Genomic DNA, 26423 nt, shown 5'->3' with positions numbered 1-26423 from the left:
TGAAAATATGAATTTAAATAAAATTTCTAAATGACATTTTATTTCTGATAGTAATACCCAAATTCAATAGATGAATAAATGTTTGAATTTTTGAAACTTAGTAGGTGTGACTTCAGATTTAAACTAAACCTTGGGTGGGAATAAGTCTTTTGGCCATTAAGGAACAAAAAAACAGAGCGTCTGTGGTTCAAAAGGACCAAAACTGAAGAGAGAGGTTAATACTAGGAAGATGGGATAGGTTCTGATAGAAAATAGAAGATCTCTACATTCCGTTATGGGTCTCACTTCTTATGAAACACTCAAAGTGAAGCGACGAATTGGAAAATGGAAAGTGATCATTTTGGTGGATTTTGGTACTGCCCACAATTTCATTTCATTGGAAATGGTTAAGGAATTGGTGTGTGAATTTGACTGACTAAACCATTTGGGGGGTTTTAGTAGGTGATGGGAAGCGAATTTAGAGCTCTGGAATTTGTGAAGGGGCGTCTATTGCAATACAAGGAATTTCGATAACTCAAAATTTTCTACCCTTTCAACTTGAGAATGTAGACCTGGTGTTGGGAGTGGAATAATTGTAAATTGGAAGGTCATGTATATTAAATTTAGAACTGCAAATAAACAATTAATACTCCAAGGTGATCCATCTTTAACTAAATTGAAGGTCTTAGACTAAAATTTAGTGAAAAACAGCTAGGAATTCGGATCAAATGTGTTGGATTGAGGTTACGACAGTCATGGTGTTACTAGTCGAGATACAAGAGGAAATTGACAAGGAATTTAGCTGTTACACTTCATAAATTTGAAGGTTTTTGGAGACTCCAACCCAACTACCCCCCAAACAACGTCTTTAGATTGACTAAGGGAGCACAACCATCGAACATAAGACATTATCAACCTGACAGAACCTAACTACTGAGGCATCCAGTTTCTGAAGTTTGTGAGCGTAACAAATTCTTTTAAAGCAATTCAATCTTATTGAAGAGCATTTGTGCTCAAAATTGCTCGCATTGTTCCAGTTAACCTGTCAGTTTCATGCTTTGGCCAATCCAAATCTCTATTCAACTTCTGAATTTCATTTACGAAAAAAGATTCAGACGTTTAAGTGAACTTTAGTTGTTCCAACAAGGTCTTGAACATCTCTGCTTTAATATTTGCCTCTACAACAGCCTGGAATAACGCTCCGAAGAATGCTCCAAAAACAGCTCCTCCAATGTTAGGCATCACTTTGTCTTCTAGCAAAAAAACAGGTCTCAATTCTAAGAGTGGAACAACTTTCACTCAGGGATAAACCTTTATTGATTTCCTAGATGGAAAAGTAAAGAGAAGCAAAAGCATGAGAATCCTTGGCTTTTTGCATCTAAAAGAAAAGCAAAAGCATGAGAATCCTTGCTTTTTGCATTATTTCTCCCAAGATGCAATTGTCAGTTGTCATATCTTTCAACAATCAGTTAGTAAGTGGTCGAACCGCTTACCTGTTTACAAAAAATATTTAAAACAATTTTGCATAATTTATTGTTAAACATATAACAGAATTACCTTAACATGAAAGTAAGTTTCAATTGATGGTATATACATGATCAAAATTAACATATAAGGATTGGGTCAAACGCAAATTTTTGTCTGTCCAATTCAACCGATCGGATCAGCCGATCCGATCCTGCAATGTGTTTAAAATGAAAATTAAGACTTTTATAAATCAATTAAAGCAGCCCACAATCTACAAAAGATACATCTTTAGTTTCCCAACCGAAATAAACCCAATAAAGTACCCAAGAGCATTTGTATTTCTGTCTAACTTAATGGCAAGATAGAATACAAGAAAGCCTATCAACTATACAAAACATGTACAATCTCACCCTTGAATTACATTAAACAAACACAAAGACAGAGAATTCATAATGCCCAACAGTTCATCCAGCAGCAAACATTACATAAAGGCTTAGATCATCTGATTACTGAAGATCAGTACATCATGTTACATAGTTCTAGCAAAATCTGGACTTAAAGTAATGTAATTAAAAATTGAAGATAACTGTGTCAATACATTAATTTAAAGTAATATTGAAACTGAATCACAATAAAACGGCTATGGTAAAGTAAAAGAAAAGTTAAGAAAATATATTGTGGAAGAGTTTTGTTTGAAAAAATTGAAGTTCTGGCCTTTTTCATTATGACGAATAAGCTATAACCTTAAATTAAGGAAAATGATCAACAGGTACAAAGTACCCTCATATATTAAGATATATCCAAGAATTAGAAGAATTCAGAGGTTCAAACTTGCAAAAGGCAAAGTCACATCCAGCTGAGATAAGGAAGTGAAACTGATATCCTCCATCAGTTTTTTCTTGGTTCATAGTATCTGTATGAAGATCATGAAAAAAAAATTAAGATCAGCGATTTGATAATACAATATAATCAAAATAATTATCACCACTCAATTTATCAGATTGCAACGTTCAGAGGAACCACAGCGAGCTTCAAATAGCTAACAGTAAACCCTAATCTTAATAAACTTTTGTTCGATTGTCTTATGTTTTTCTCCAGCAGGATATAGTCACCTCACATTGCAATAACAATGATAAAAAAAAAAAAACAAAACATTCTGATGTAACAAGAGATTGTAGCTGCACATCAAAATTGCAGAAAATCCACTGAGTACAACAACAAAAATGTTTATTGATATAATATACTCTGATAAATTCTCACCTAAAAACTTTACACTCATTGGAATTCAAGCATCCGAAGTCTCCAAGGACTAATTGAACATTGACTTCATAGGGAAGATAAACTCAAAAATTAAAAGCAGCTAACAACTAATCACTTCCAACATAGCATTGTTTATAGTTTCTTAACTTGAAATAGCAAAAAATCCTTTTTTTAATCTATTGACAAACTTTAAAATACTGAATATGACCATAGCCCTTTCCCACACCTAGCTCACATATTAATCGTCCAGAGTGATATTGAAGAGGAAAAAAATCTCCATGCGAGTTAATCTTATCTGCCAATTGTGTTGAAAATGGTTCGACTGTAAAAGCAACATAGTAGACACTTGTTGGATTTTCAGAAGGTCTTGAATCACCAATAATCTCCACAAGAGCAATTCCCATCCTCAAAACTATGGAACCGATTTGAATCCCTCACAATTATTTTTCTCTTGACAATCTTTGAGATAAACTTGATGGCATTGTGGCAATCTACACAAGTTCTTAAATTCTTATATACTTTGATTGTTGTTCCTGGGAGTGTAGCAATAATCCCAAAAGCAACTGCAAGCTTCTCACTGTGGTATGAGAGATTTTGCTCCTTCTGCTCCTCCTCCACATCATGCAACACAAAATTGGTATCAGGAATATACCCTTCTTCCCTCATTCTTCTCGAAAGCTGGCCCAAGAACTCATGAATTTCCTTGGACTTTGGATGAGATGTATCTCCCACTAAGAAGACATGTACCTCTCTCTTGACCTCAATCCAACTCAAACCTGGTTTCTTTACAACTCCTTTGTCATCCATTATCTTTCTGATTTTTGAAACTTCCGTCCACATGCCAGCAGTGGCATAAATGTTGGCCATGGTAATGTAAGTGGCTGGATTCTCAGGCTCAATCTCAAATAATGCTTCAGCTGCTTGTTTAGCTAGTTCAAGGTTCCCATGAATTCTGCAACCACCAAGCAAGGCAGCCCACAAAAACTTATCTGGTTTCATTGGCATCGTAGACATGATGCCCTCTGCTTCCCTAAACCGACCAGACTTAGCCAATAGATCAACAATACAAGCATAATGATCAGCAGTATGTGTTAGTCCATGTTTCTCCTTTATTGAATGGAAATACTCAAGCCCTTTATCAACTAACCCAGCATGAGTGCAGGCTGTAAGAACCCCAACAAAGACAATATGATCAAGCTGAGTGCCTGATTTAAGCAACAACTCAAAGTACTCCAAAGCCTTTTCAGGCATACCATTTTGAGCATATCCAGCAATCAATGAAGTCCAAGAAACTAAATCTGGCTTAGGAATCCCATTAAATACTCTTCTCGCATTTTCAACATTCCCACATTTAGAATACATATGAACAAGCGCACTAGCTGCAAAACTGTAAGGATCAAATCCTATTCTCGTCATATACCCATGAACTTGTTTACCGAGCTCCTCTGCTGCATGAACAGCACACGCATTCAGAACCCCAGCAAAAGTAAATTCATTAGGCCTACTCCTTGATTTTGTCAACTCAGAAAACAAAGCAAACCCCTCTTCTTTCCTCCCTTCCTCAAAATATCTACCAATCATAGCCGTCCATGAAATTACATCTCTATCCACCATTCTATCAAAAATGTGCCTTGCTTCATTTATACTCCCACATTTACCATACATATCAGACAAAGCACTCCAAACTACCTCATCTGAATCCAGCCCAGTTCTCATAATATAACCATGAATCTCTCTACCTAAACGTAAGCAGTGAAGAGCTGACACTGCTGCCAAAGCACTAGAAACTGTAAACTTATTGGACACTGAATTTTCATTTCTTTGCATGCTTCTGTACAAATCTAAAGCCTCCACTGTCTGATTATAACGTACATAACCCGAAATCATCGCCGTCCAAGAAAAATTGTCTCTGTGAGGCATTTCATCGAACAATTTTCTTGCTTGTTCGAGAAGCCCCATTTTTGCATAAGCAGATATCATAGTGTTATACGAACACAGATCTCTTTCACTCATGGCATCAAAAACTTTCTGGGCATCAACTAAACTCCCACATTTCGCATACATATCTAGCAAACGATTAGATATGAAGACACCGGGCTTAAACCCGGAAGCTCTTATGTGTGCATGGACTCTTTTGCCCTCTTCGAGAGCGTTATTTTGGCGGCAAAATTGGATGAGAGTGGAATAGATTGAAGCATGAGGCTTGTTGATTTGATGGAGTATATGAATTGCCTCTTTTAAGCGTTTTTGGTTGCATAAAATGTCTATTGCTTCTTTGAATTTGTTTTCGTTGCATAAGCTGGTTATGAGACTGTCATTGGAGTTGGATATGAAAAAAGACTTTTGAATAAAAGGGTTATGAAGATTAGATTGAGAAGAATAAGAAAAGAAAGTAGTTTTGTTAGGTTGAAACAGATTACAAGTGTTCAAAGTTCTGAACTTCCCTCGTTTCATGGTTTCAAACTGACTGCTGACACAAAATTCCAGCTGACTCTAATGTTCAGGAGGATGTGTATGGGCCTGGGAGAGCTCATTATAATTTTGAAGGGGTTATATTTATGGGCTCAAACAATATTATTTATTATTTATCTAAGAGGAATATTATTATTATTAGACCAAATAACTTATTCCCATCCAAAGTTTAGTGTAAAGATATGCACACTCATGAGATTTCAAAAACTTAAATATCCACCCAAGATTTAGTCCATTTTCACATACCCAAGAAATTTTTGTTAAAGTTAAAGATAAAATCATTATTTTACCAGTAATATTAAAATAAATAAAAATATATTTCATTTTTCTTATTGGTTTGAAAAACTAATAATTTTCTCAAAATTAAATTTTGAAAAATTTAATATTCTAAAAAATAAAGGTCAATGTAACTAAGAAAAGTAAGATAACCCTTTTGTTTGTTGAGAAAATGAAACGATGTATTTTAAGTTTTTTTGAATAATTGGAGATTGACTTGTTTATTAGTTTGTCGATGATAAGCTGTAAAAATCTTAAGGGTGATATTATACTTTTTTAATAGGGCGCAAAACGAGTGATTGCAATAAAGAAGACTTCATAACTTATTATTGCCCTTGGTGTTTCAAACCTAGAGAAAATGTGTCTACCAATGAGTTGATTGTTTAGCCATTCTTATAAGTTTTTCTTTGGCAACTCTAGATTAATCATGCAAAATCTTCTTGGTGACCAAATAGTTGACGAATTTGCAAACCAAGGAGTTGATTGTTTAATGGGTAAAATTATTCATTTAGGAACTTTTCTTTATATGAAAAAATCTCCTCATGTATTAATCGACTCAAACAATTCACAACCAAATTTCATTCCCTTTCTTGTCCTTGATTTCAAGATCAAACCCTTGCAATAATAGGATCGCTGTAAGACAAAGATCAAATAAAAATATAACTTGAATGTTACTATTAAAAAAAAAAAAAACCCTTTTCAAAGACGCAATTTTATTTAAATTAAAAACTAAAAAAAAATTCCAGGTAAAATCATTAAAAGGAAAAAGGATTTGAACCCGACGTGAATCGAACACGCAACCTTCTGATCTGGAGTCAGACGCGCTACCATTGCGCCACGGATCCACTGGTTAATCTTCGACAAAATAATTTTTTATGGATATTTCATTTAGGCGATTATATCATGCCCTACAATAAAAGGAGAATTTACTGAGTCTCCTGCCCTTTCTCTTCCTAGCCACCCCCAACACTTCAGCGAAACATCCATCCCATTACTTCTTCGACAAATCTAAATACTTATGGGTTATAAAAATATCTATAGTGTCATTATGCAATCTAAATATGTAGAGATATCAAGATTATTTGTAGTTGAATGATTGATCTTTTGTTTTTAAAAGATATTAATTTTTTAAAACTTAGGCTAAGAGAAAATTTTAGTTTTTAAAGTTTAGGGAGGTAAGACGTTAAAGTTCTGTTAAATTTAATCGTTCATGGATAGATATTTGATGTTTTTATAGTTAAATGATGAAAACTTATCATTACAACATACCTTAGATAAAAAATAATCGTTTGGCCATTTATAAATTATTATTAGAGTATTTAATTAACCAGCTTAAAGGGTTTTGCTGCCTTTTTTTTAATTTTAATTTTAATTTTAATTTTAATCATACCTACGACGCACCCGTTGAAAAATCATGGCCCCGAGTAAAATAGAAGCAATCAAGAAAAGAATTAAAAAAAACTAATAATAGGAGCAGGAAAATCATTAATCTCGTTACGAAAGCAGTTAAAGGGAAATTGACACGTAGGGTAATAAGTAATTACACATTATGTGTGTTAGATTTCTTCCATAATAGCATTTATTGTGTCAAGCGATTCTCTCCCAATTCCGAAGGGTCTCTCTCTTTGTCATAATGTTCAATAAGCACAGGGCTAAAAGACTTATTTCTGTTCAAATATTAGCGTATTATCAAATTTTTATTTATAAAATTTTAAATATTTATTATTTTATTAAAATTTTTAGTTAGAATTAAGATAAAATTGTTATTTAATAAAAATATATAAAAAACTAAAATTTTATCGTATTTTTTTCTCATTTTAAAAATATAATAATTTATTTTTCTTAAAATTTAAAAAGTAATTAGTTCTCCTTTATGTTTTTTTCTTCCCTCCAATAATCATCTTCTTTTTTATTGTAATTAAAGAGAAAAAAAAATTAGAAGGAAAATTTTACATTTTAAACTTCAGATAAAAAATTGTTAAAATTTTAAATTAAAAAAAAAATATAATAAAATTTTATTTTTAAATTTTTTTATTAAATAATAATTTTTTAAATTTTAATTAAAAATTTTAATAAAAAGATAAATATCTGAATTTTTAAAATTTTACAAAAGAAGTTTGAGAATACACTCAAGCTTGGTGAGAAAAAGTCTTTTTTGCCTTTGCACAGACAAACACCACCAAATCACCAAATATATTATATATGAATTTGTCAATTAATAATGATGAATTTGGATAGATCAAATGATTGTGGGGGCGATGAATCACGCGCAAACGCATGCCACACCGCCAAGACATGTGGGGCCTATTCATAGACCCGTTATCCAATCTATCACCAAAATTACACGTGGCTATCCACTGTTAATTTTTTTTTTTTCCTTATAAAAATCCAAGTGGAAGGCTATGTGGGTCAAGGAAGACAGAATAGAATTATTAGAAGGCTAAATAACATTTCGCACCCATAAGTCTGAAAGGTTTATTTTCCACCCATTTAATGTCATACATTAATTCTAACAATCAAATCGTATTTTTGTTATTTTATATAATATAACTAATATTTCTTCCTAAACTTTTAATTTTCTTTTTACCTTTCTTATGTTCTTTTATTTCCAAATTGTTGATGATCATCGATGAATTGATAACACCAAGTTTTGATCAAATCACACATAAGGACAAACTGAAAACACGTAACTCTTATATATAATCAAATATTTATATAATATATTATTATATAATTAAATATTATTTTATTTTGTTTAGGGGATGATTTTTTAATTTTTAATATCTTATATATAATCTACTAATTATGTTCACATATCTTCATCTAAAAGTGTATTTATTTGCTTTATCATTTTGAACATGATAGTCAAATTACGTATCGTATTATATATTAAAAATCTAATTTTTTGTATTATAACATATTGTATAATATAATATAATTTTTAAATAAATAATAAAAAAATTAATTAATACATCATTATTTTTAAAAATGTCTCAAACACCTTTAAAAATTTAAATTTTTTCATATATACTTTTACTTTTAATCTTTTTCTCTAAAAAATTATTAATTTATATTGGTAATATATATCTTATTATATAATATATTTATAATATTATATTAATTAGATATATTTTATAATATATATTATACCATATTATAAAATACTAATAAGGCCAAACGACTATTTCCCACCCAAGGTATACGCTTTTGTCAAGTTTCCCCCCATTAACTTCGAAAATACCATTTATCCACCTATGGTCAGTTAAAATTAACGGTTTCAAGGGTAAGATCATCATTTTGTATGTATCATTAAAAATAAACTTAAATTTGATTTTATTTTCCCTCCTAAACCCTAAAAACTAACAATTTCCCCTAACCCAAGTTTTAAAAAATTGCATTTTCCCCCCTAGGGTTTTCAATTTTCTGAATTAGTTTTCCGACGTCGTTTCTTCCTCTCCGGCGCGGCTTCCTTCCAACGATTGTCTTGGAAACTATTGTCGACGAAGACCTCGTCTTCATCTCTGGACGAAGAAGACTCGACGACTGTGCCTAACATAATCGCCGGAGAGGAAGAAGAGTTGCTTGGAGTCGCTGGAGAGAAAGAAACAACGTCGGAAAACTATGAAAAATTGAAAACCCTAAGGGGGAAAACACTATTTTTTAAAACTTGGGTAAAAAAAAATTGTTAATTTTTAAAATTTCAGGGAGAAAAATGAGATAAATTTTTTAGCAATTAGGGTTCCATTAAATTTAACTGGTCACGGGTAGATAAATGGTATTTTCAAAGTTAATGGGGGGAAACTTGCTGAAAACGCATACTTTGGGTGGGAAATAGTCATTTGGCCTACTAATAATCATGATTCTACATCATTGCTAATTTGGCCTTTACTCCTGATGATACGTAATTGAATCCATTTTAATGTTAGATAAGACATTGGTTTGATTTTCAACAAAAAGTGGCTATTGTATTTTGACAAAAATATAATAATTTTAAGGCCAAACGACTATTTCCCACCCAAGGTTCGATGTTTTCTCAAAAGTCTCCCCTTTAACTATGAAAATACCAAACACTCACCCATAGCCGGTTAGATTTAACCAAACTCTAACGGTGGTAGGGGTAAAATCATAATTTTTGTTATAATATTAAAAATAAACTAAAATAGAATCTAATTTTGCCCCCATAAACTTTAAAAACTAAAATTTTCCCCCAGCCTAAGTTTTAAAAAATGACAGTTTCACCCTAGGGTTTGATTTTGAAATCTCTGACGAACGTTCTGGCTCCATTGCTGACGGCCCTCTCTCCCGAAGCAGCCTCTCCTTCCGACGAATGCTTTCCTCCCATTTGGAGGCTCGATCGATGTGGAAAACACCTTAGGAGACGAAGACGAAGTCGTCATCTTCGTCTGGGAAGACGATCATCTTCCCAGAGGTCTTCTTTTGGAAGACGATCGTCTTCCCAGACGAAGACGACGACTTCGTCTTCGTGTGGGGAGACGAAGAACTTCTTCTTCCTTGACCAAGTTCTTCGTCTCTCAAGGTGTTTCCGACACTGATCGAGCCTCTAAATGGGAGAAAAGCATTCGACGGAAGGAGATACTGCTTCGGGAGGGAGAAGCCGTCAGCAATAGAGCCGGAACGGTCGTCGGAGATTTCAAAACCAAACCCTAGGGTGAAACTGCCATTTTTTAAAACTTAAGCTGAGGGAAAATTTTTAGTTTTTAAAGTTTAGGGGGGCAAAAAGAGATAAAATTTTCAGGCGTTAGGGTTTGGTTAAATCTAAGCGGCCATGAGTGGGTATTTGGTGTTTCCATAGTTAAAAGGGGGACTTTTGAGAAAACATCAAACCTTGGGTGGGAAATAGTCGTTTGGCCTAATTTTAACATAAAATGTATTCAAAAGGGTAGGCTGCCAACACTTTCGGTGCCTTTGGAAAATTGGGGAAGTTAATTGGCTCGTAAGTGCATGTGAGTGCCATATATAATATTGAATGTGAAACTTGCTCTTATTGTGAAAAATATTTTAATTTATATTGTTAAAATTAATAATATGAATTAATATATATTTTAAATTTAAATTGAGCATATAATTAAAGGTGAATATAAAATGTTTGAGTTCCGCTAGAAAAGAAATTGGTTTGATTTGAGTTCATTAAATCAAAATTAAAAGTGATTTGAGTTTATCTTAAATATAAAATGATTCGATTTAGTTTAGCTTAAATTGATGGTTTGAATTTATAGTTTGATTTGGTTCAAATTAATATTTTAAATTCATAGTTCGGATTTATGACTTTAGTTTATAACTCATTGACAAAATAATATTATTTTATCCAAATAATTAGTAAAACAACTTATTCAAACTATGAATTTGAGCTAAATCGAACTATAAATTTGAGTCAAACCAAATTAAACACTTCTTAGATTGAATTTCAAAAAATAAACAGAATAATTTTAATTTTAATTTGAGTTAAACCAAATCAAATCAAGTTAGCTTTTGAGATTAAGCTGGTTTAATTTGAATATTACTCAAAACCAGGGCATCCAACAAAGATATTTCCTTTTAAAAAGAAAAAAATATTTTCTTATTTTCACTTGGTATTAATTAATATATAACTATATTTATTTATTTTATTGCACTACTTACTTTGCATGACAAAATTTAATTATAATACTTAATCTATATTCTTTTTTGACAAAATTAGTAGCAATTTGATAAAATAATTTTACTTTTTTATTTATATTTTGAAAATATTAGTAATATTAAATTAAAGTGAAAAATAAAATTAAAAATATATTAATTTTTATAATTTTTATTTTATTTTTAAAAAATATATCATATAATACATGATATAAAAAATTAAATTTTAATATACAATATAATACATAATAGCTTGATTATTATAATTGTCATTATTTAATCACTTATCCACCGAAATTCATATGTGTGTGTATATATATATATATTTTTTAACCGAAATTCATATTCATCCATTCGATGCAAACAATATATTATATATAGAAAAAGATGAAAGGAAAGGAGGAATAAATGGCGGAATTAGAGGGGAATTTTTAAAAAGTGACAAGATGAGGCTCGAATTTGAAGCAAGCTACGATATTTACTGATGTAGCCTTATGAGGGAACTGGCCGGTCCCTCCTCCAAGTTTAATCATCTTATGCACCCAATACTTTTATGAACAAGTAATTATGTCATTCCAACACAAAAATAACACATTTTAAAATGATATAACAATTTTTAAAAATTATAGGTTCGATCATTATATTTGAATTTATCTATCCAATCAATACATACAAAATCTTCAGTTGCAAACATATATATATATATATATATATATATATATATTATATAATATTCATAAAAGTTCATTTTAATCCTGAAAATATGATAAAATTGCGAATTTTTTGTTACTCCATGAAATCTTTGGGTGTGTAATAATTTTACTAAACTTGGAGGAGGTGTAATATCCACCCGTAGCTTTGTCCCACGTTTTCCTTATAAAAACTTAGTTTGTTTCTTGTTTAGATTGCCACCCAGGAGCAGACAAGATCTAGATTTTACTGTAAATTCTATTTGGTGATCTTCTGCTTCTTTGTCTTCTTTTGTTTTTAATCATGTCAAGAATGAAAGGTGACTGCTCATATTCCATTTTTAATTCGCTCAGGTTTTGCAGGCACAATGACAAGTGCAGCCTTGCTCCACCTGATTTGTGGAGTTTTGGCTGTTTTGAGCGTTTCTTTGGTGAATGCAGATGACCCATATAGGTATCTCACATGGACTGCCACTTATGGAACCCTTTCTCCTCTTGGCGTTCCCCAACAGGTTGGTTTTTTGTTTATTTGTTAGGAATATATGGTTCTCCGTGGTTAGGATTTTTTTTTCTTCGCGTTCCTGAAAGTCTCCATTTTTTGGTTTTTAAATTGCAGGTGATTCTTATCAATGGTCAATTCCCTGGACCTCAATTGGATGTGCAGACCAATGATAACATCGTTATCAACCTTGTTAACAATCTGGATCAACCTTTCCTCTTGACATGGTCAGCATTTCTCTCGGTCTATACGTCGTTTGATGTTGCATTTCTTCTCAGATAATGCCATTTAACGTTCAATCTTCTTTTCATATGTTAACTAGATATGAACCCGGAGAGAATCACACTTGTTGATAATTTCAAAACTAGTTATTAAAGTTGGAGAGTTTAAAGTCATATAAATCCTATACTAGGAGTTTATACTTTTCAATATGGAATCTCAGTCTTATACTTTACAGTTAGAATTCTAATATACCATCACACTCCACAACCGCAACACCTATATGGGCTGGCTGTGTGCTAACTCCCCATTAATCCTGGACGAACACTGCATAATGCTGTATAGATCTAAGGAGACTGCATCTAAAATTTGAAAACTTTAACTTTTGTGCTTTTTCTGACCCTGTGCATTTTGCAATATAAACAAAAACATTAGAGAAAAAACTCTCCAATTATTATAGAGTTTCCTGAAAAATGACTGGCATTTGTTATATACGTGATGATATTGTTATATTTATTTCCGCATCCAATTGCTTATCTGGTTTGTGGAAGTATGATCTTCTGTAATGAGAGCCTATTTTGTGACTAATAGGAATGGTATTAAACAGAGGAAGGACTCCTGGCAAGATGGAGTTTTGGGAACCAATTGCCCCATCCCTCCAAATTCAAACTTCACCTATCATTTTCAAACCAAGGATCAGATTGGAACCTATATGTATTTTCCTTCAACTCTTATGCACAGAGTTGCTGGAGGATACGGAGCACTCAATGTCCATCAGAGACCGAGGATTCCAATCCCTTATCCTATCCCTGATGGAAATTTCACTTTACTTATTGGAGATTGGTTCAAGACTAGCCATCAGGTTAGCTCCTTAAGTATTTATTTTATCTAAGCTCATGGTAAAGTTGATATGTTATGCATTTTACTGAAATTGCTAGGAATACACAAGATGGAACATATTGTTGTCTGTTTACCATTATGTTCTTAGTACCAAGTTAACATACAGCCATTTCGCAAGTCATGAACAGTCTAATAAATGCTTTTTTGTAATGTCAAAACAATGGTGTGATATGTTAACATTTGAGTGGTTTTCTCACTGTGACTTGTGTGCGGTAACTGTTTTTAAGCATCATCTTATTCAACGTGTAGCTCTGTATTTCTTTTTTATCAGGAGAAAAGCATCATATGTAGAGATGCTGCTAGTGACTTAAGGTTGAATCTTGTATATTTTTTGCATAAATTGTATGTCATTATCTTCATTTTGGAGAGAAAATCTTGGGCTGTGTTTGATACTCTCTAAATAATAAAAATTCTGGCTACAGCTAGGAAGGGTTGGTTTGGAGTCTGCTTCAAACTTTTCTTTCACTCAGAGCGTTGTTTAATTTTCTTCCAATCCAATTGCAGTTCTTGTATGTATTTATGTCTTAAAGCTATTACAGCTTGGAAGAGATTGGTGTTTAAACCCTAAATTTTTCACTCCCGTTCATTGTTCAATTCTGTGTTATCATATTTACAGTACTCATCATAACATCCTGATGCTTGCAGACATTGCAACAAACTTTGGACTCAGGGAATTCTCTTCCATTTCCTGATGGAGTTCTTATAAATGGCCAAGCGCAAAACACCTTCACTGGTGATCAAGGTTATACCTAGCATCTTACCAACAATAATTTTGATTCCTTGAAAAAGTCACTTTCATCCTACATTATATGTCTTTACCAACCATGTTTGTTTTGGTGTTAGGAAAAACCTATATGTTCAAGATCTCAAATGTGGGCATATCGACTTCATTCAACTTCAGGATTCAGGGTCACACAATGAAGCTGGTTGAGGTCGAAGGATCTCACACACTTCAGAACATATATGATTCACTTGATGTGCATGTTGGTCAATCTCTATCTGTCTTGGTAACCTTAAATCAGCCTCCCAAGGATTACTACATCGTTGCATCCACAAGGTTTGCTGAGCAGGTTCTCACAGCTACTGCAGTATTACATTATTCTAATTCGCAAGCCCCAGCTGCAGGGCCGTTGCCTGCTGCTCCTTCATACCAATTTGATGGGTCTCTGCAGCAAGCCAGAAATATCAGGTATCAATTACTTTAGAAGATAGGAGGTTTCACACAAGCAGATGTATGCAATCAATCTTCCCTGTTGCACAAAAACATGTTAGCTTTTTCTAAGACAAGTCACTTTTGGATCTGCACTTATGATGACAATAAATGGAGATCCACCATTTTTACATCATTGAATTTAGTAACATATAGGTATTATCTATTGTCCTGCTGAAGACATCTCACTGGCATTGACGCACCTTCTCAGATACATTTTTCATTTAATAAACCTAAGTCATTAACCAGTAACTCTCTGGCAGGTGGAACCTGACAGCAAACGCTGCCAGGCCAAACCCTCAGGGCTCATTCCATTACGGAAATATAACAGTAACAAAGACAATCGTTCTGGCCAACTCAGCATCTTTAATAAACGGAAAGCTGCGATATGCGGTTAATGGTGTCTCCTATGTGAACTCTGATACCCCTCTGAAGCTCGCTGATTATTTTAACATCTCAGGAGTTTTCAGTGAGAATTCAATCCAAAGTGTACCATCTGCTGGTCCCCCAACTGTAGCTACCTCTGTTTTGCAAACCAATCTCCATGACTTTGCTGAGATTGTCTTTCAAAACAATGAAAATACCATGCAGTCCTGGCATCTTGATGGTTATGATTTTTGGGTTGTCGGGTAAGTCAAATTTTCACTGCCAAGTTCTATCTGCCTTTTGTGCGTTGGGTCAGATCTAAATGTTCCATCGGGTAGGTTCTAAATGTTTTTTCTGCAACATATACAGCTATGGTTCTGGACAATGGACAGAAGACCAGAGAAAAACCTACAATCTCGTTGACGCTCCCACTAGGCACACAACTCAGGTAACCAAAACGAAAGCTTAGATGATCTTAGCTTCTCTATGCATGCATTGCTATTATGTACTATTGTCAGAATTATCAAACCTGTTTTCATGCTTGTGCCTCATTGTTAAAAATCGGGACAAATTAATGGTACAAAATACAATTTAAATTCATCTATATAATGCTTATGTATTGTTGACAAATATAACTTATCTTCTGTTCTTTACAGGTCTATCCACAATCTTGGACTGCTATATATGTGTCCTTAGATAATCAAGGTATGTGGAACCTGAGGTCTGCGATATGGGAGAGGCAATATCTTGGACAACAATTTTATCTCAAAGTTTTTAGTCCAGTCCACAGCCTCGCCAATGAATATGACCCTCCCTCTAATCTTCTACTTTGTGGGCAAGCTGTGGGGCAGATGCAACCATCAACTTAATGCAATACTTGTTTGCTTTCATCAGCCATGAAGGTATGACTGAAAGAACAAGCAAGAGCTTAGCAAGGGAGGAAAAGATGCGAATTCGGGGATCCCAATTCTTTATTTTTTACATCTCAAAAACATTTGAGTGGATTTTCATTGGCATGATTACCTGCTAGCTTAATATATTTGTACCTGTTTATCATTAAGTTAAAATGTTTTATCTATGAGAATGGCTATAGAATTCACATTTTTCTTCCGGTTTCTTGCTTTGAAAGGTTCTTGGAGTTGTATCTTTGATATATTAATGAAGTCATTACTATTTTTCGAAGCTACTTGTTTTTCATGCTTTTTACTTTGTGGCCCATGAACTTTGTTTGTTTCATTGTATTGGTGAAGGTTTTTTCATTGTATTTTACAGAAGGGAAATTCATCATCTAGTCTCTCAAACCTTCATGCTTAGCTCGAAAAGAATTTATGCTAACATCCTCTGCAAATATCAAAATTTGGCTAAAAGGAATAACAAAATTTTTTCGCCGAAATGGAAGCGATGATGCTTATGAAAATCTTGATATTACTTTTAATTGGATAATTTTAAAATGAGAGAAAGTTGACAAATATTTTCCCAAGCTTCCACCCCGGTTTATATAATTTGTTCGTATGCATAATAGATTTATTCTGTTGATTTAAAAGGTGAAGGGTTCTATCTTTTATGCATGAAAAACAAGATTGAAAATACTAACCTTGATAATTATGGATGGCAACGAGGAGAGGTGAGGCCGAATACCTTATTTTTTGTCCCCATCCTAGTAGGGGATATCAATCTCTATTCTCAATCCATCCCTTTTGCCCTAGTGATAAGAATTTTTCATTCTCTTTGCACAAAGAAAAATCTTCTCTTTATATCATTTAAACACAATATAAATATATTAAACAACAAAATTAACTAAAATTAAAGCAAACTCACTATTTTAAATGTCATAAATAACGTATGTTATCATATTAATATACATAACAAAAATATAAATAAATTTCAAAAATATAAATAATTTAAAACAATAAAAATACATTAGTATTTTAAATAAAGATATTAATATAAATAGATGTAGCGAGTTGGAGACATATGTAACCCTGTCTTTGGCTTATCCCTAACTACAGAGGTATTTTTTGTCTTAGTCTCTGTCCATTTCTCCTTCATTTATCTTTATCGAAAAATTTCTTCTCCATTAGGGTGAGAAACTCCAAATTGAGGGTGAAACTGCCATGTCTATTGATAATGTCCTTCTAAGTTATAATGAGGCATTTAAAGGCCAAGAAAGTTTAAAACAAGATGAAAAATGAGAGTAGCTGTGGGCACTACACATGACAAGAATTTAATGTCACATGTGTTGACATTAAGTTGGTCTACCATATAGCATGTGTAAAAGTTTATGTTGGTTTCCCCATGAGATCTGTCCTGGGGATGCACCCTCTTAGCTAGCCACTGAATAACTTGCATATCAAAACATCTTTTGCTAATAGGCTTCAAGTACTCAGTTTATGTACCAGTAGACTGGTAAAATGCTTGCCTTGGTTTCATCCATAAACTACTTTTAGCAAGCTGGATTAATAAAATATATGATAAGAATTTCAATGTTTCTTAATTCTTATGAATGTCCTATACCAATTTCTTATAAATTCTTATTTTCTATGTTGTTCTAACACTTACATGTTGGAAGCCAAAAACTTTCATCGAACTTTTAAGGTAATATTATGGTTGAATTCAGACTGAGTTTGTTCAAGTTTGAAAATGAGTTCGGTTTGATCAAACCCAAAACATGTTTTACTCAGGTAAACTTTAGTTTAAACTTAATCTCGAGAATTAAAATGATATCATTTTGTATAATATGTATTAAAATAAGATCATTTTAGTCGGTTGTTTTAATTTAGTTATAGTATCAAATCAAACTCAAAACTAGATTCAGTTTGACACTACAATAACTTGAACTAAACTCGAGATCAATTTTTCTTAAACGAATTGAGTTTGAATAATTTTGAGAAAAATTCAAGCTCAAATTGAGCTAAACTCAAATTTAAACTTGATTTAAATCTAACATTTGTTAAGATGGTACACATTTTTTTAATAAAACGTACCCATTTTGCATGATATGAAATACTGATATTAAAGATAATTGGTATGAGTATGACACACCACCTTGTTATTGCCCTTTTAAGCAAATAAAGCAAGGAGATGTGATTTTTTTTTACAAAAAATTATTTGAATTGAATTTTTTTTTTTTTAAGATTCAGTCAATCATATTATAAATTAGTTATAATTAATATGTGTTATTAAATAATAAAATAATTTTAAATTAAAAATAAAATTATATATATTTATTTATATACTAAAAAATAGATACACGTAATATTACTTTCACTTATTCAATTATATTTATAACTTTATCCTTACATCTCGACATCGTAACCGTAAACATAAACTCTTAAATTATCCTTCCATAAATGTTTTTCAGCTTCTTGGTTTTCTTTTGCCACTGTTCAGTCTATATCTGGATTCTGCTGATCTGATGACCACCGGTACAGAATACAACTCTGAAATTGATAAGCTGTTATTTCTTCTCTACGAAACAAAACAGTGGATCCACACTGGTCTCCCCTGTATCTTCGGCTCTTGTTTCTTGTGTTATACAAAATATATTGAACATATAATTAAACTAATCATCTCACAAAACCTTATGATCCGATATCCGCTGCGCTTCTCACGCTTCCTTACCTCTCTTTCCTCCTTGGCGCCACCATCCCACCGACGAAATGCCGAATCTAAGCTTAACATCACCGCCAAATACAAGTGTAACTAATAGAGCAAGCAAACAAGAAAATATTAAAAACGATTAGTGTTACATCTGAATTGAATTAACTCAACTTAGATCGGTTTAATTCAAATTCATTTAGTTTGAATTCAAGTCAAGTTTAAAAATTTGAGTTAGAAAGAGTTTAATTCACTTGAAATCGTGAGTCAAGTTGATAATTTGATTCAGTCCAAACTTAACTTATGGCTCGATTTGAATTATACTAAGTTATTGATGAAATAATTTTATTTTACTTATTATTAGATGAAATGATATTATTTTGTGAATAAATCATGAATCTGAATCATAAATTTGAACTATAAACTTAAACATAATTTGAATCAAATTATTTTTATTCGAATTGAATTTAACCCACCTTTATTCTTGAGTTAATAAACTCAAACTAAACAATTCTTATTTGAATCAAATTTAAATAAAAGGGTATTCGAACTCAATTTGGTTTCGTATCCACCAAGAAAAAAAAGGAGGATGAATTCAATGGATGGTTCCATGGTTTCTGAGAAATTCTAGTCAAATTAGCAAGTTACGTTTAAATAATGTTAAGTTGAGGTGAACTTGTGAAAGGGTGTTTGGTTGAGCATGAAGTGCGCCGCAAACGAGCATGAAGTGCATTCATTTGCGTGCCCATGCTGGCACTGCTATGACCGTCTTCCTTCTTACTTCATTTCTTTTATATAAAGAGTCTGCATCTGATTTGAAAGCTCCACCATTCATCGTGCCTCGCTTCCGCTTACGATAGTTTGGGGGTTGAAGATTTTTAACACAATGAGAAAAGCCATTTTCCTGGAATTTTTAATCGGAATATTGGCTTGCTTGAGCGTCTTTCTGGTTAATGCAGAAGACGCATATAGATATCTCACTTGGACTGTTACATACGGCAGAGTTTCTCCTCTCGGTACTCATCAACAGGTTAGCTTTTAGCATTCGTATTTAAAAACTTCAGCTTAGGAAAATTGTTCATACTGAAAGCTTCTACTTTTGTTTTGATGATTGTGCAGGGGATTTTTATCAATGGCCAGTTTCCAGGGCCTGCGATTGAAGGTGTGACCAATGACAACTTAATTGTAAATGTCATTAACAAGCTGGATGAGCCTTTCCTCATTACATGGTGCCTCCTCTTCCTCCTCAACTGTGGCAATATTAGTTTTCCCCTTTTAATCAAATTATGAGAACCCACTTAGATTACACAAATAAATACACATCAGTTATTAAGTGATTAGTTGATTTTGACTTAAAAATAAAGTAATACCCAATCACATAATGACATATAAGTATATACCTATTTATACCCAAAATTAGTTTTTCTCTTTTAATAAAACTATACATATTCACTTGAGTATATAAATAAGTATACACTTGATGATACATATAAAGTAATCGATAGTTTTGAATTAAGAATGAAATATTATTCAATCACATAACAATACATTTATTTGTGTATTCAAAATGGATATGCATAAAATTCAAAAGTTTTCTTTGACAAAATTAGGTGAATCTAACCTTGTTTACTTATTTGTTAAATGGGCATTCAGGAATGGAATTAAGCAAAGAAGAACCTCATGGCAAGATGGAGTGCTGGGAACCAACTGCCCAATTCCTCCAAACACAAATTGGACGTACAAATTCCAGTTGAAAGATCAAGTGGGCACCTTTAATTACTTCCCTTCAACACAAATGCATAGAGCTTTTGGAGGTTATGGGGCTCTAAATATTGCAGAAAGGTCGGTCATAACAACCCCATATTCCATCCCTGATCAAGAATTCACCCTTCTCATTAGTGATTGGTTCAAGAACTTTACTGACCACAAGGTTTCTGAATTGTGGCTCCTCTTATCTATATATTTTCAACCTTGTAATCGTGCTTCAAGGCAAAAGTTTTCTTATATACCACTTTTTTTTCCCTTTTAATTTGCAGGCTTTGCGGAAAAGACTTGATGATGGCTATACATTGCCAGTTCCTGATAGTCTTCTTATCAATGGCCGGCCTAACTCTTTGTCCTTCATTGGTCAAACAGGTAATTGTCTCAAGCTTCTGATTTCTTAATAAAGAAACGGCCGAATGACTATTTCCCACTAAGGTTCAATGAGATGATAAATTCTGACCTATTAATTTAAAAAAAATTAATTTTTTATCTACTTAATTTTTATCTACTTATTAAATTTAATTATTAAATTTAATAGTATAAGAATTAATGATATTTATATTATTTTTCATAAATATTAATATAAATGTGTATTATGGAGAATTTATGTTTTTTTTTTATAAGAGTCTATCAAATGATATTTTTAAAAATTTTTACCTAATTTCATATCACATATCACATATTGTGAAACTATAATATAGTTTTTATGTTCGTAATAAAATTTATATTATTTTATATTTATTATATTTATTTTTAAGAGTTGAATATATCTTGAATTTTGTCCATAGTGGCATGTTAAAATTTTAAAAAAATTAATAAAAAATTGAATTTAATTGATGAAATCCATCCCTTTAAAATATTTGGTCTAAAAAATACATGTTAACATTTTCAAATAATCATGGTCCGTTTAACAAATGATCTTACATCATGGAGACTTCTATTTATGTTTGTATCACAAAAAGTTTTTATTATTTTCAGGGAAAACCTACAAATTCAGGGTGTCAAATTTATGCATAGAAACATCCATCAACTTCAGGATCCAGCGGCATACGATGACACTAGTTGAAGTCGAAGGATCTCACACTTTGCAGGAAGTTTACGATTCCATTGATGTTCATGTGGGTCAATCTGTAGCTGTTGAAATTACATTAAATGGGCCACCAAAAGATTATTACATCGTTGCTTCTTCTCGTTTCACCAAGCCTGTTCTTACTACTACTGCTATTCTTCATTATGATGGCTCTCACACTCCAGCTTCTCTTCCCTTGCCTACTGCTCCCACTTATCAACTTCACTGGTCTATGAAGCAAGCCAGGACCATCAGGTACTCACCATGTTCTTGTTTCTTTGTAAGCTTAATCTATTTTTCATTACAATCAAGTTTAAGTAAACTATAAATTTACGTGTCTAGTTATTTGTGTTAAATGACATATTTTGATTTGCTTCTGATTCGATTTGATTATGATTTAATCTAATTTTGATTTGTTATATATATATTTTTTAAAAAAGAGTAAGATTTCAATTTATACTACACTGTATAAATTGTACAATATTTTATCAATAATAGTAATTTAATTTGCAACATAATTTATAATTCTTTATAATATTAAAGTAGTTAATATTTTTATATACCCTTCAGTTTGAAAACAATCCTTTTCCCCAATTCATATTTTTTAATTTTGAAAGCTTACTTTTTTCCCTGCTCTAGGGTTGGATAGCACATTTTTCTTTTTTTCCTCTTCTTGTAGGCGCCTCCCAAATCTTTGAAACCTTACACTTTCATCCCACTCTTCAAACGGTTTGTAGACCTCTTTCCGACGACTTTCTTCCTCCATCTTCGGCTGCCTTCTCTACTCGAGACCTAGTTGACCTTAGTCCCTTTTTTTCCTCTCCAGTGCTCTATATCCCTCTCAATGCAATCACAATTAGCACATTCCACTTTTCTCTTGTTGTCATTGTTGCATGTCTCCTTTGTGTATCCAATTGTAGCTTCATGAGCACCCATTGCAATTATGAGTGTTAAAAATGACATATTTTGATTTGATTATAATTCGATTTAATACTGATTTGATTTGATTCTGATTTATTATAAATTATTTTTTCTATTTTATAAGATTATGATTCCATTTCAGACTATATCATTATACTATAAATTGCATAATATTTTGTTAATAATATTAATTTAATTCCCATACAATTCATAAATTTTCAATTCAATCATCATGTTTCAATATTCTTAACTGGTTTCAATTAATCTTGGTATGTGAAGAACGAATTTGACAGCAAATGCAGCGAGGCCGAATCCTCAAGGATCATTCCATTATGGCACCATACCAGTTGTGAGGACAATTGTTTTAGAGAATACAGCAGCAAAGATAAACGGCAAGCTTCGATATGCTGTTAATGGGATCTCCTATGTGGATCCATCGACGCCATTGAAGCTTGCTGACTGGTTTAACATCCCTGGTGTCTTTGATCTCAACACCATCAAGGACAAGCCCACTCAGGGTGCTCCTGCCAAGCCTGGCGTCTCTGTCATTGGACTCACACTTCATGACTTCGTTGAAATCGTCTTCCAGAACAACAAAACAACTGTGCAATCTTGGCATCTCGATGGATCCAGTTTCTATGTTGTTGGGTAGCCCTCTATTCCTGATAGTTTTACTTAGAGCAATACTATGCATTACAGTAAATAGGTACACATTTATGTATATCATCAAGTGATTGAATGTTACTTTATCTTTAATTTAAAATTATTCAATCACATGATGACATACATATAAACCCATTTGTGTACTCAAAGTGGTTACATATAGTTTTACTGATATTATGCATATCCACTTTTTGTACATAAATGAATAAACACATGTGTTATCACATGATTGGGTGTTACTTTATACAAAATCGCCCAATCACACACAAAAGTGTATACCTATTTGTATACTCAAAATGGGTTCGCAAAGTTTTATTGTTCTACTTAATCTTCCAACTAATTAACAATAACAATAACAAAACTGATTTAGCCTGGCTAATGATCTCTGAAAATCACAGTTATGGTAACGGTCAGTGGACACCCGATATGAGGAAAAGGTACAATTTGGCTGATGCTGTTTCCAGACACACAGTTCAGGTAAACGAAAATAGCTTTTATCCGGAGAAACTAATTGAAGTTAGCTAGATTAGACAGATTCATTCAATTCTTGATAAATCTTCATACCTGCAAGTGCATACTGCAAAATGCGGCACATACTGCATAGAACACAGTGATCCTGGTGGTGCAAGATGAGGCTCACTTGCACCATTAATGCATTATCAATTATTCACACTTTTGAATCAGAACATAGAAACATATATACTAAGAATAAAAGTATGCTCACAAATTTAGACATGATAAAAGGGGCAGGTGGGCTTGGTCAGGGCCGGGAAAATGGCTATAAGTAAAATAAGGGTAGATAAAAAATGGATCGATTTATAGAGTAATGATTTTTAAAACTCGTATTCACTCTTATAGATATAGGTCAATTCGCAGGTTACCCGCTAATATTACTTTCTCACTACTTCTCTTTTGTTCTTATTATTTTAATATCTTCATTTTAATATTTTTCTTTTCAAATACTTTATAGAAATGATATATTTCCGTAGAAGAATGAAAATCTATCTCAAATTATAAAAAAGTGTTTTATAAATTTGAAAAATTTTAGTATTGAACATCAAATTAATATTTATAACAAAGTTTCTAGTGTTTAAATTTTTTAAATTTGTTTTCAACACAATAAACTCTTTTATTTTAAAGTAGATTTAAACCATGTCATGTTAAAAAAAGAGAAAATATATTAAATTTGTGTTGGGTGTGTTCTGAGTTTGATGTTAAAAAGAAAAAAGAAGATGAGGAGGAGAGAAATCACGGGTAACCCATGGTATACCCGACCTGCTTACAAAAATATATTGTGAATATGGGTCTAAATAGGTATTGATCTAAAAATCTAAAACTCATTCCCATTTTTTAGGTCAGTGTCCACAATTACCCACGTGTAATCTGTCTATTTTACTAAGTCAATGTGTCGAACAAACTTATCTATAAAAATAAGATAACAGTTTATAATTGGATCCTAAACCATGCTCGGTGTGGAATTAACAGGTATATCCAAGTTCTTGGAGCGCAATATATGTGTCATTGGACAACAAGGGCATGTGGAATTTGAGGTCTGCCATCTGGTCAAGGCGGTATTTAGGGCAGCAATTGTATCTACGAGTGTGGAACAACCAAAGTAGCCCGTACACAGAGACTGATGTTCCTCCAAACGAATTGTATTGTGGCAAGGCCAAACACCCTTAGCTAGGCCGTGGAATTATTTGTTGTTGGTGTAATGTATTTTTCTTTCCGTAAGTTTGAGTCACGAGGGGGTGACTTCTGGGGGAAAAGGAGCATATGGGATCGATTTGATTAGGATGAAAAAGTTTAAGGAGAAAATTAAAAATTGTTGACGTTATTATTATAATCCTAATAAAGCTTTTCCTTCATTGATCACCTGCGGCTTTGCATCTCCAACTTAATCAATTGGTAACGTACATACAATAAAACTACGTATATCTATTTTGAGTATATAAATTGATGTATATTTATATGTGTCATCATATAATTGAATGATTTTAAATTAATAATAAAATAATACTCAATTATATGATAACACATATAAGTATACACTTATTTGTATACTTAAAATGAATATATATAATATTGTTTATATAAATAGGCAGATAGATAAATATCGTAAAAATAGCAAAATCTTCAAAGATTAATCTTTATGCATGGGCTAAATATGAAGATTTTTAATTTCTGTATTTATTTCAAATTTTCGATAATCATACTATCATTGTTATGTTAGAAATTTGTTTGATGTGGGTTAACATATTAATTATAATTTTGGTTTAGTAAAACCGAGTAATTGAATAGTTTAATAAACTTTACTAATCAATAAATGATAAACTCAATATACTTAAAATATTATGATCTAGATAGATAATATTAATGTGAATTTAAGGTTAATTGGACATTTGATAAAAGTTCAATAACATATTATATATTGGCGAAATCTCTTTCTAAAACTCATATATTATAGTTTTATCTATTAAAAACTCTCATTCGAGAAAATTTTAGATGTAAAATCCCAATCACTTCGATATAAGTAATTTCAGAAGTTTTATAGATTTAAATTATATGGTAGGGTTTCAAGTATTTATATAATTTTAAAAGTTTTAATTCGATATTTTATATCATATACATAGGTCATACGGATTAGGATTACTTGATCTTATGTTTCTTTGCGTATAATAAAGCTTACATATCAAACATGCATTTGTCAGCCATAACTCAATTCACTACCTAGGGCCAGAACTAAAGCAGCTTTGAATTTTATTCTCTTATATTTGTAATGACTTGTAGCATTTATATATGGGTAATATTATATATATTTATTTTAAATATATAAATATAATATATATATATATATATATATATATATATATATATATATATTATCTTGTAATTAGGTATTACTTTATTTTTAATAAATATAAATATATATATCTATTTATATAGGCCAAAAGACTATTTCCCACCCAAGGTATACTTACCTATGGGCTGTTAAGAAAACGGATTTAAGAGCAAAATCGTTATTTTATCTGTAATATTAAAAATGAATTAAAATTTAATCATATTTCCCCCCTAACCCTTAAAAACTAACCATTTTTCCCTGGGCCAAATTTTGAAAAATAGCATTCCCCCCCCTAGGGTTTAGTTTTCAATCCCCAACGTCAAATCCGGCGCCATTATTTTATATGTAATATTAAAAATGAATTAAAATTTAATCCTCTTTTCCCCCTCTAACCCCTAAAAACTAACCATTTCCCCCTAGGCCAAATTTTGAAAAATAGCATTTCCCCCCTAGGGTTTAGTTTTCAATCCCCGACGTCAAATTCGACGCTATCGCCGACGATGAAGACTTCCTGACGCATCACCATGCTCCGACGACTTCTCTTCTCTCCTCTGGAACGCCGATCGACCCAGATCTGACGTCGTCTTTGTTTGGGA

At 32.2% G+C, this 26423-nt stretch overlaps 3 protein-coding genes and 1 non-coding gene across 6 annotated transcripts; 2 read left to right on the top strand and 2 right to left on the bottom strand.

Moving 5' to 3' along the window:
• Window positions 1-1892: 1892 nt before the first annotated feature.
• On the bottom strand, window positions 1893-5232 carry LOC123198676 (pentatricopeptide repeat-containing protein At4g37170). 2 transcript variants are annotated; one of them, XM_044613417.1, is made up of 2 exons: window positions 2707-5232; window positions 1893-2359 (listed from the first exon to the last, which is right to left on the bottom strand). In XM_044613417.1, the coding sequence occupies exon 1, from the start codon at window positions 5158-5160 to the stop codon at window positions 3079-3081; it is 2082 nt and encodes a 693-aa protein (XP_044469352.1). In that variant the 5' UTR covers window positions 5161-5232; the 3' UTR covers window positions 1893-2359; window positions 2707-3078. The 2 variants fall into 2 exon arrangements, with proteins under 2 accessions (XP_044469352.1, XP_044469353.1); XM_044613418.1 differs by having other exon boundaries at window positions 2933-5232.
• A 995-nt stretch (window positions 5233-6227) lies between these two features.
• TRNAW-CCA lies at window positions 6228-6299 on the bottom strand. Its single transcript has one exon. It is a non-coding gene; the product is annotated as a tRNA-Trp (tRNA).
• A 5634-nt stretch (window positions 6300-11933) lies between these two features.
• LOC123198897 (L-ascorbate oxidase homolog) lies at window positions 11934-16153 on the top strand. 2 transcript variants are annotated; one of them, XM_044613696.1, is made up of 9 exons: window positions 11934-12043; window positions 12132-12289; window positions 12394-12503; window positions 13087-13357; window positions 14041-14137; window positions 14239-14584; window positions 14869-15234; window positions 15341-15419; window positions 15628-16153. In XM_044613696.1, the coding sequence occupies exons 2-9, from the start codon at window positions 12146-12148 to the stop codon at window positions 15838-15840; spliced, it is 1626 nt and encodes a 541-aa protein (XP_044469631.1). In that variant the 5' UTR covers window positions 11934-12043; window positions 12132-12145; the 3' UTR covers window positions 15841-16153. The 2 variants fall into 2 exon arrangements, with proteins under 2 accessions (XP_044469631.1, XP_044469632.1); XM_044613697.1 differs by having other exon boundaries at window positions 11977-12043; window positions 12141-12289.
• A 3281-nt stretch (window positions 16154-19434) lies between these two features.
• LOC123199676 (L-ascorbate oxidase homolog) lies at window positions 19435-24807 on the top strand. Its single transcript, XM_044614711.1, has 8 exons — window positions 19435-19598; window positions 19688-19797; window positions 20222-20498; window positions 20605-20704; window positions 21311-21656; window positions 22602-22970; window positions 23384-23462; window positions 24471-24807. Exons 1-8 carry the CDS (start codon window positions 19455-19457, stop codon window positions 24666-24668), a joined length of 1623 nt encoding a protein of 540 aa, XP_044470646.1. The 5' UTR covers window positions 19435-19454; the 3' UTR covers window positions 24669-24807.
• The last annotated feature ends 1616 nt before the right edge of the window (window positions 24808-26423 follow it).

Source organism: Mangifera indica, chromosome 16 (genome assembly GCF_011075055.1).
Source record: "Mangifera indica cultivar Alphonso chromosome 16, CATAS_Mindica_2.1, whole genome shotgun sequence".
Classification (NCBI taxonomy): domain Eukaryota; kingdom Viridiplantae; phylum Streptophyta; class Magnoliopsida; order Sapindales; family Anacardiaceae; genus Mangifera; species Mangifera indica.
The sequence above is the reverse complement of the archived record's forward strand: the minus strand, read 5'-3'. Positions and strand labels throughout refer to the sequence as shown.

Excerpts from the sequence above, each read along its gene's own strand:
- LOC123198676 (XM_044613417.1), bottom strand. The coding sequence starts at position 5,160 with ATGAAACGAGGGAAGTTCAGAACTTTGAACACTTGTAATCTGTTTCAA.
- LOC123198897 (XM_044613696.1), top strand. The coding sequence starts at position 12,146 with ATGACAAGTGCAGCCTTGCTCCACCTGATTTGTGGAGTTTTGGCTGTT. Across the intron at positions 12,290-12,393 it reads CTCTTGGCGTTCCCCAACAG|GTGATTCTTATCAATGGTCA; the intron begins GTTGGTTTTTTG and ends TTTAAATTGCAG. Across the intron at positions 14,585-14,868 it reads CAGCAAGCCAGAAATATCAG|GTGGAACCTGACAGCAAACG; the intron begins GTATCAATTACT and ends ACTCTCTGGCAG.
- LOC123199676 (XM_044614711.1), top strand. The coding sequence starts at position 19,455 with ATGAGAAAAGCCATTTTCCTGGAATTTTTAATCGGAATATTGGCTTGC. Across the intron at positions 19,599-19,687 it reads CTCTCGGTACTCATCAACAG|GGGATTTTTATCAATGGCCA; the intron begins GTTAGCTTTTAG and ends ATGATTGTGCAG. Across the intron at positions 23,463-24,470 it reads TTTCCAGACACACAGTTCAG|GTATATCCAAGTTCTTGGAG; the intron begins GTAAACGAAAAT and ends TGGAATTAACAG.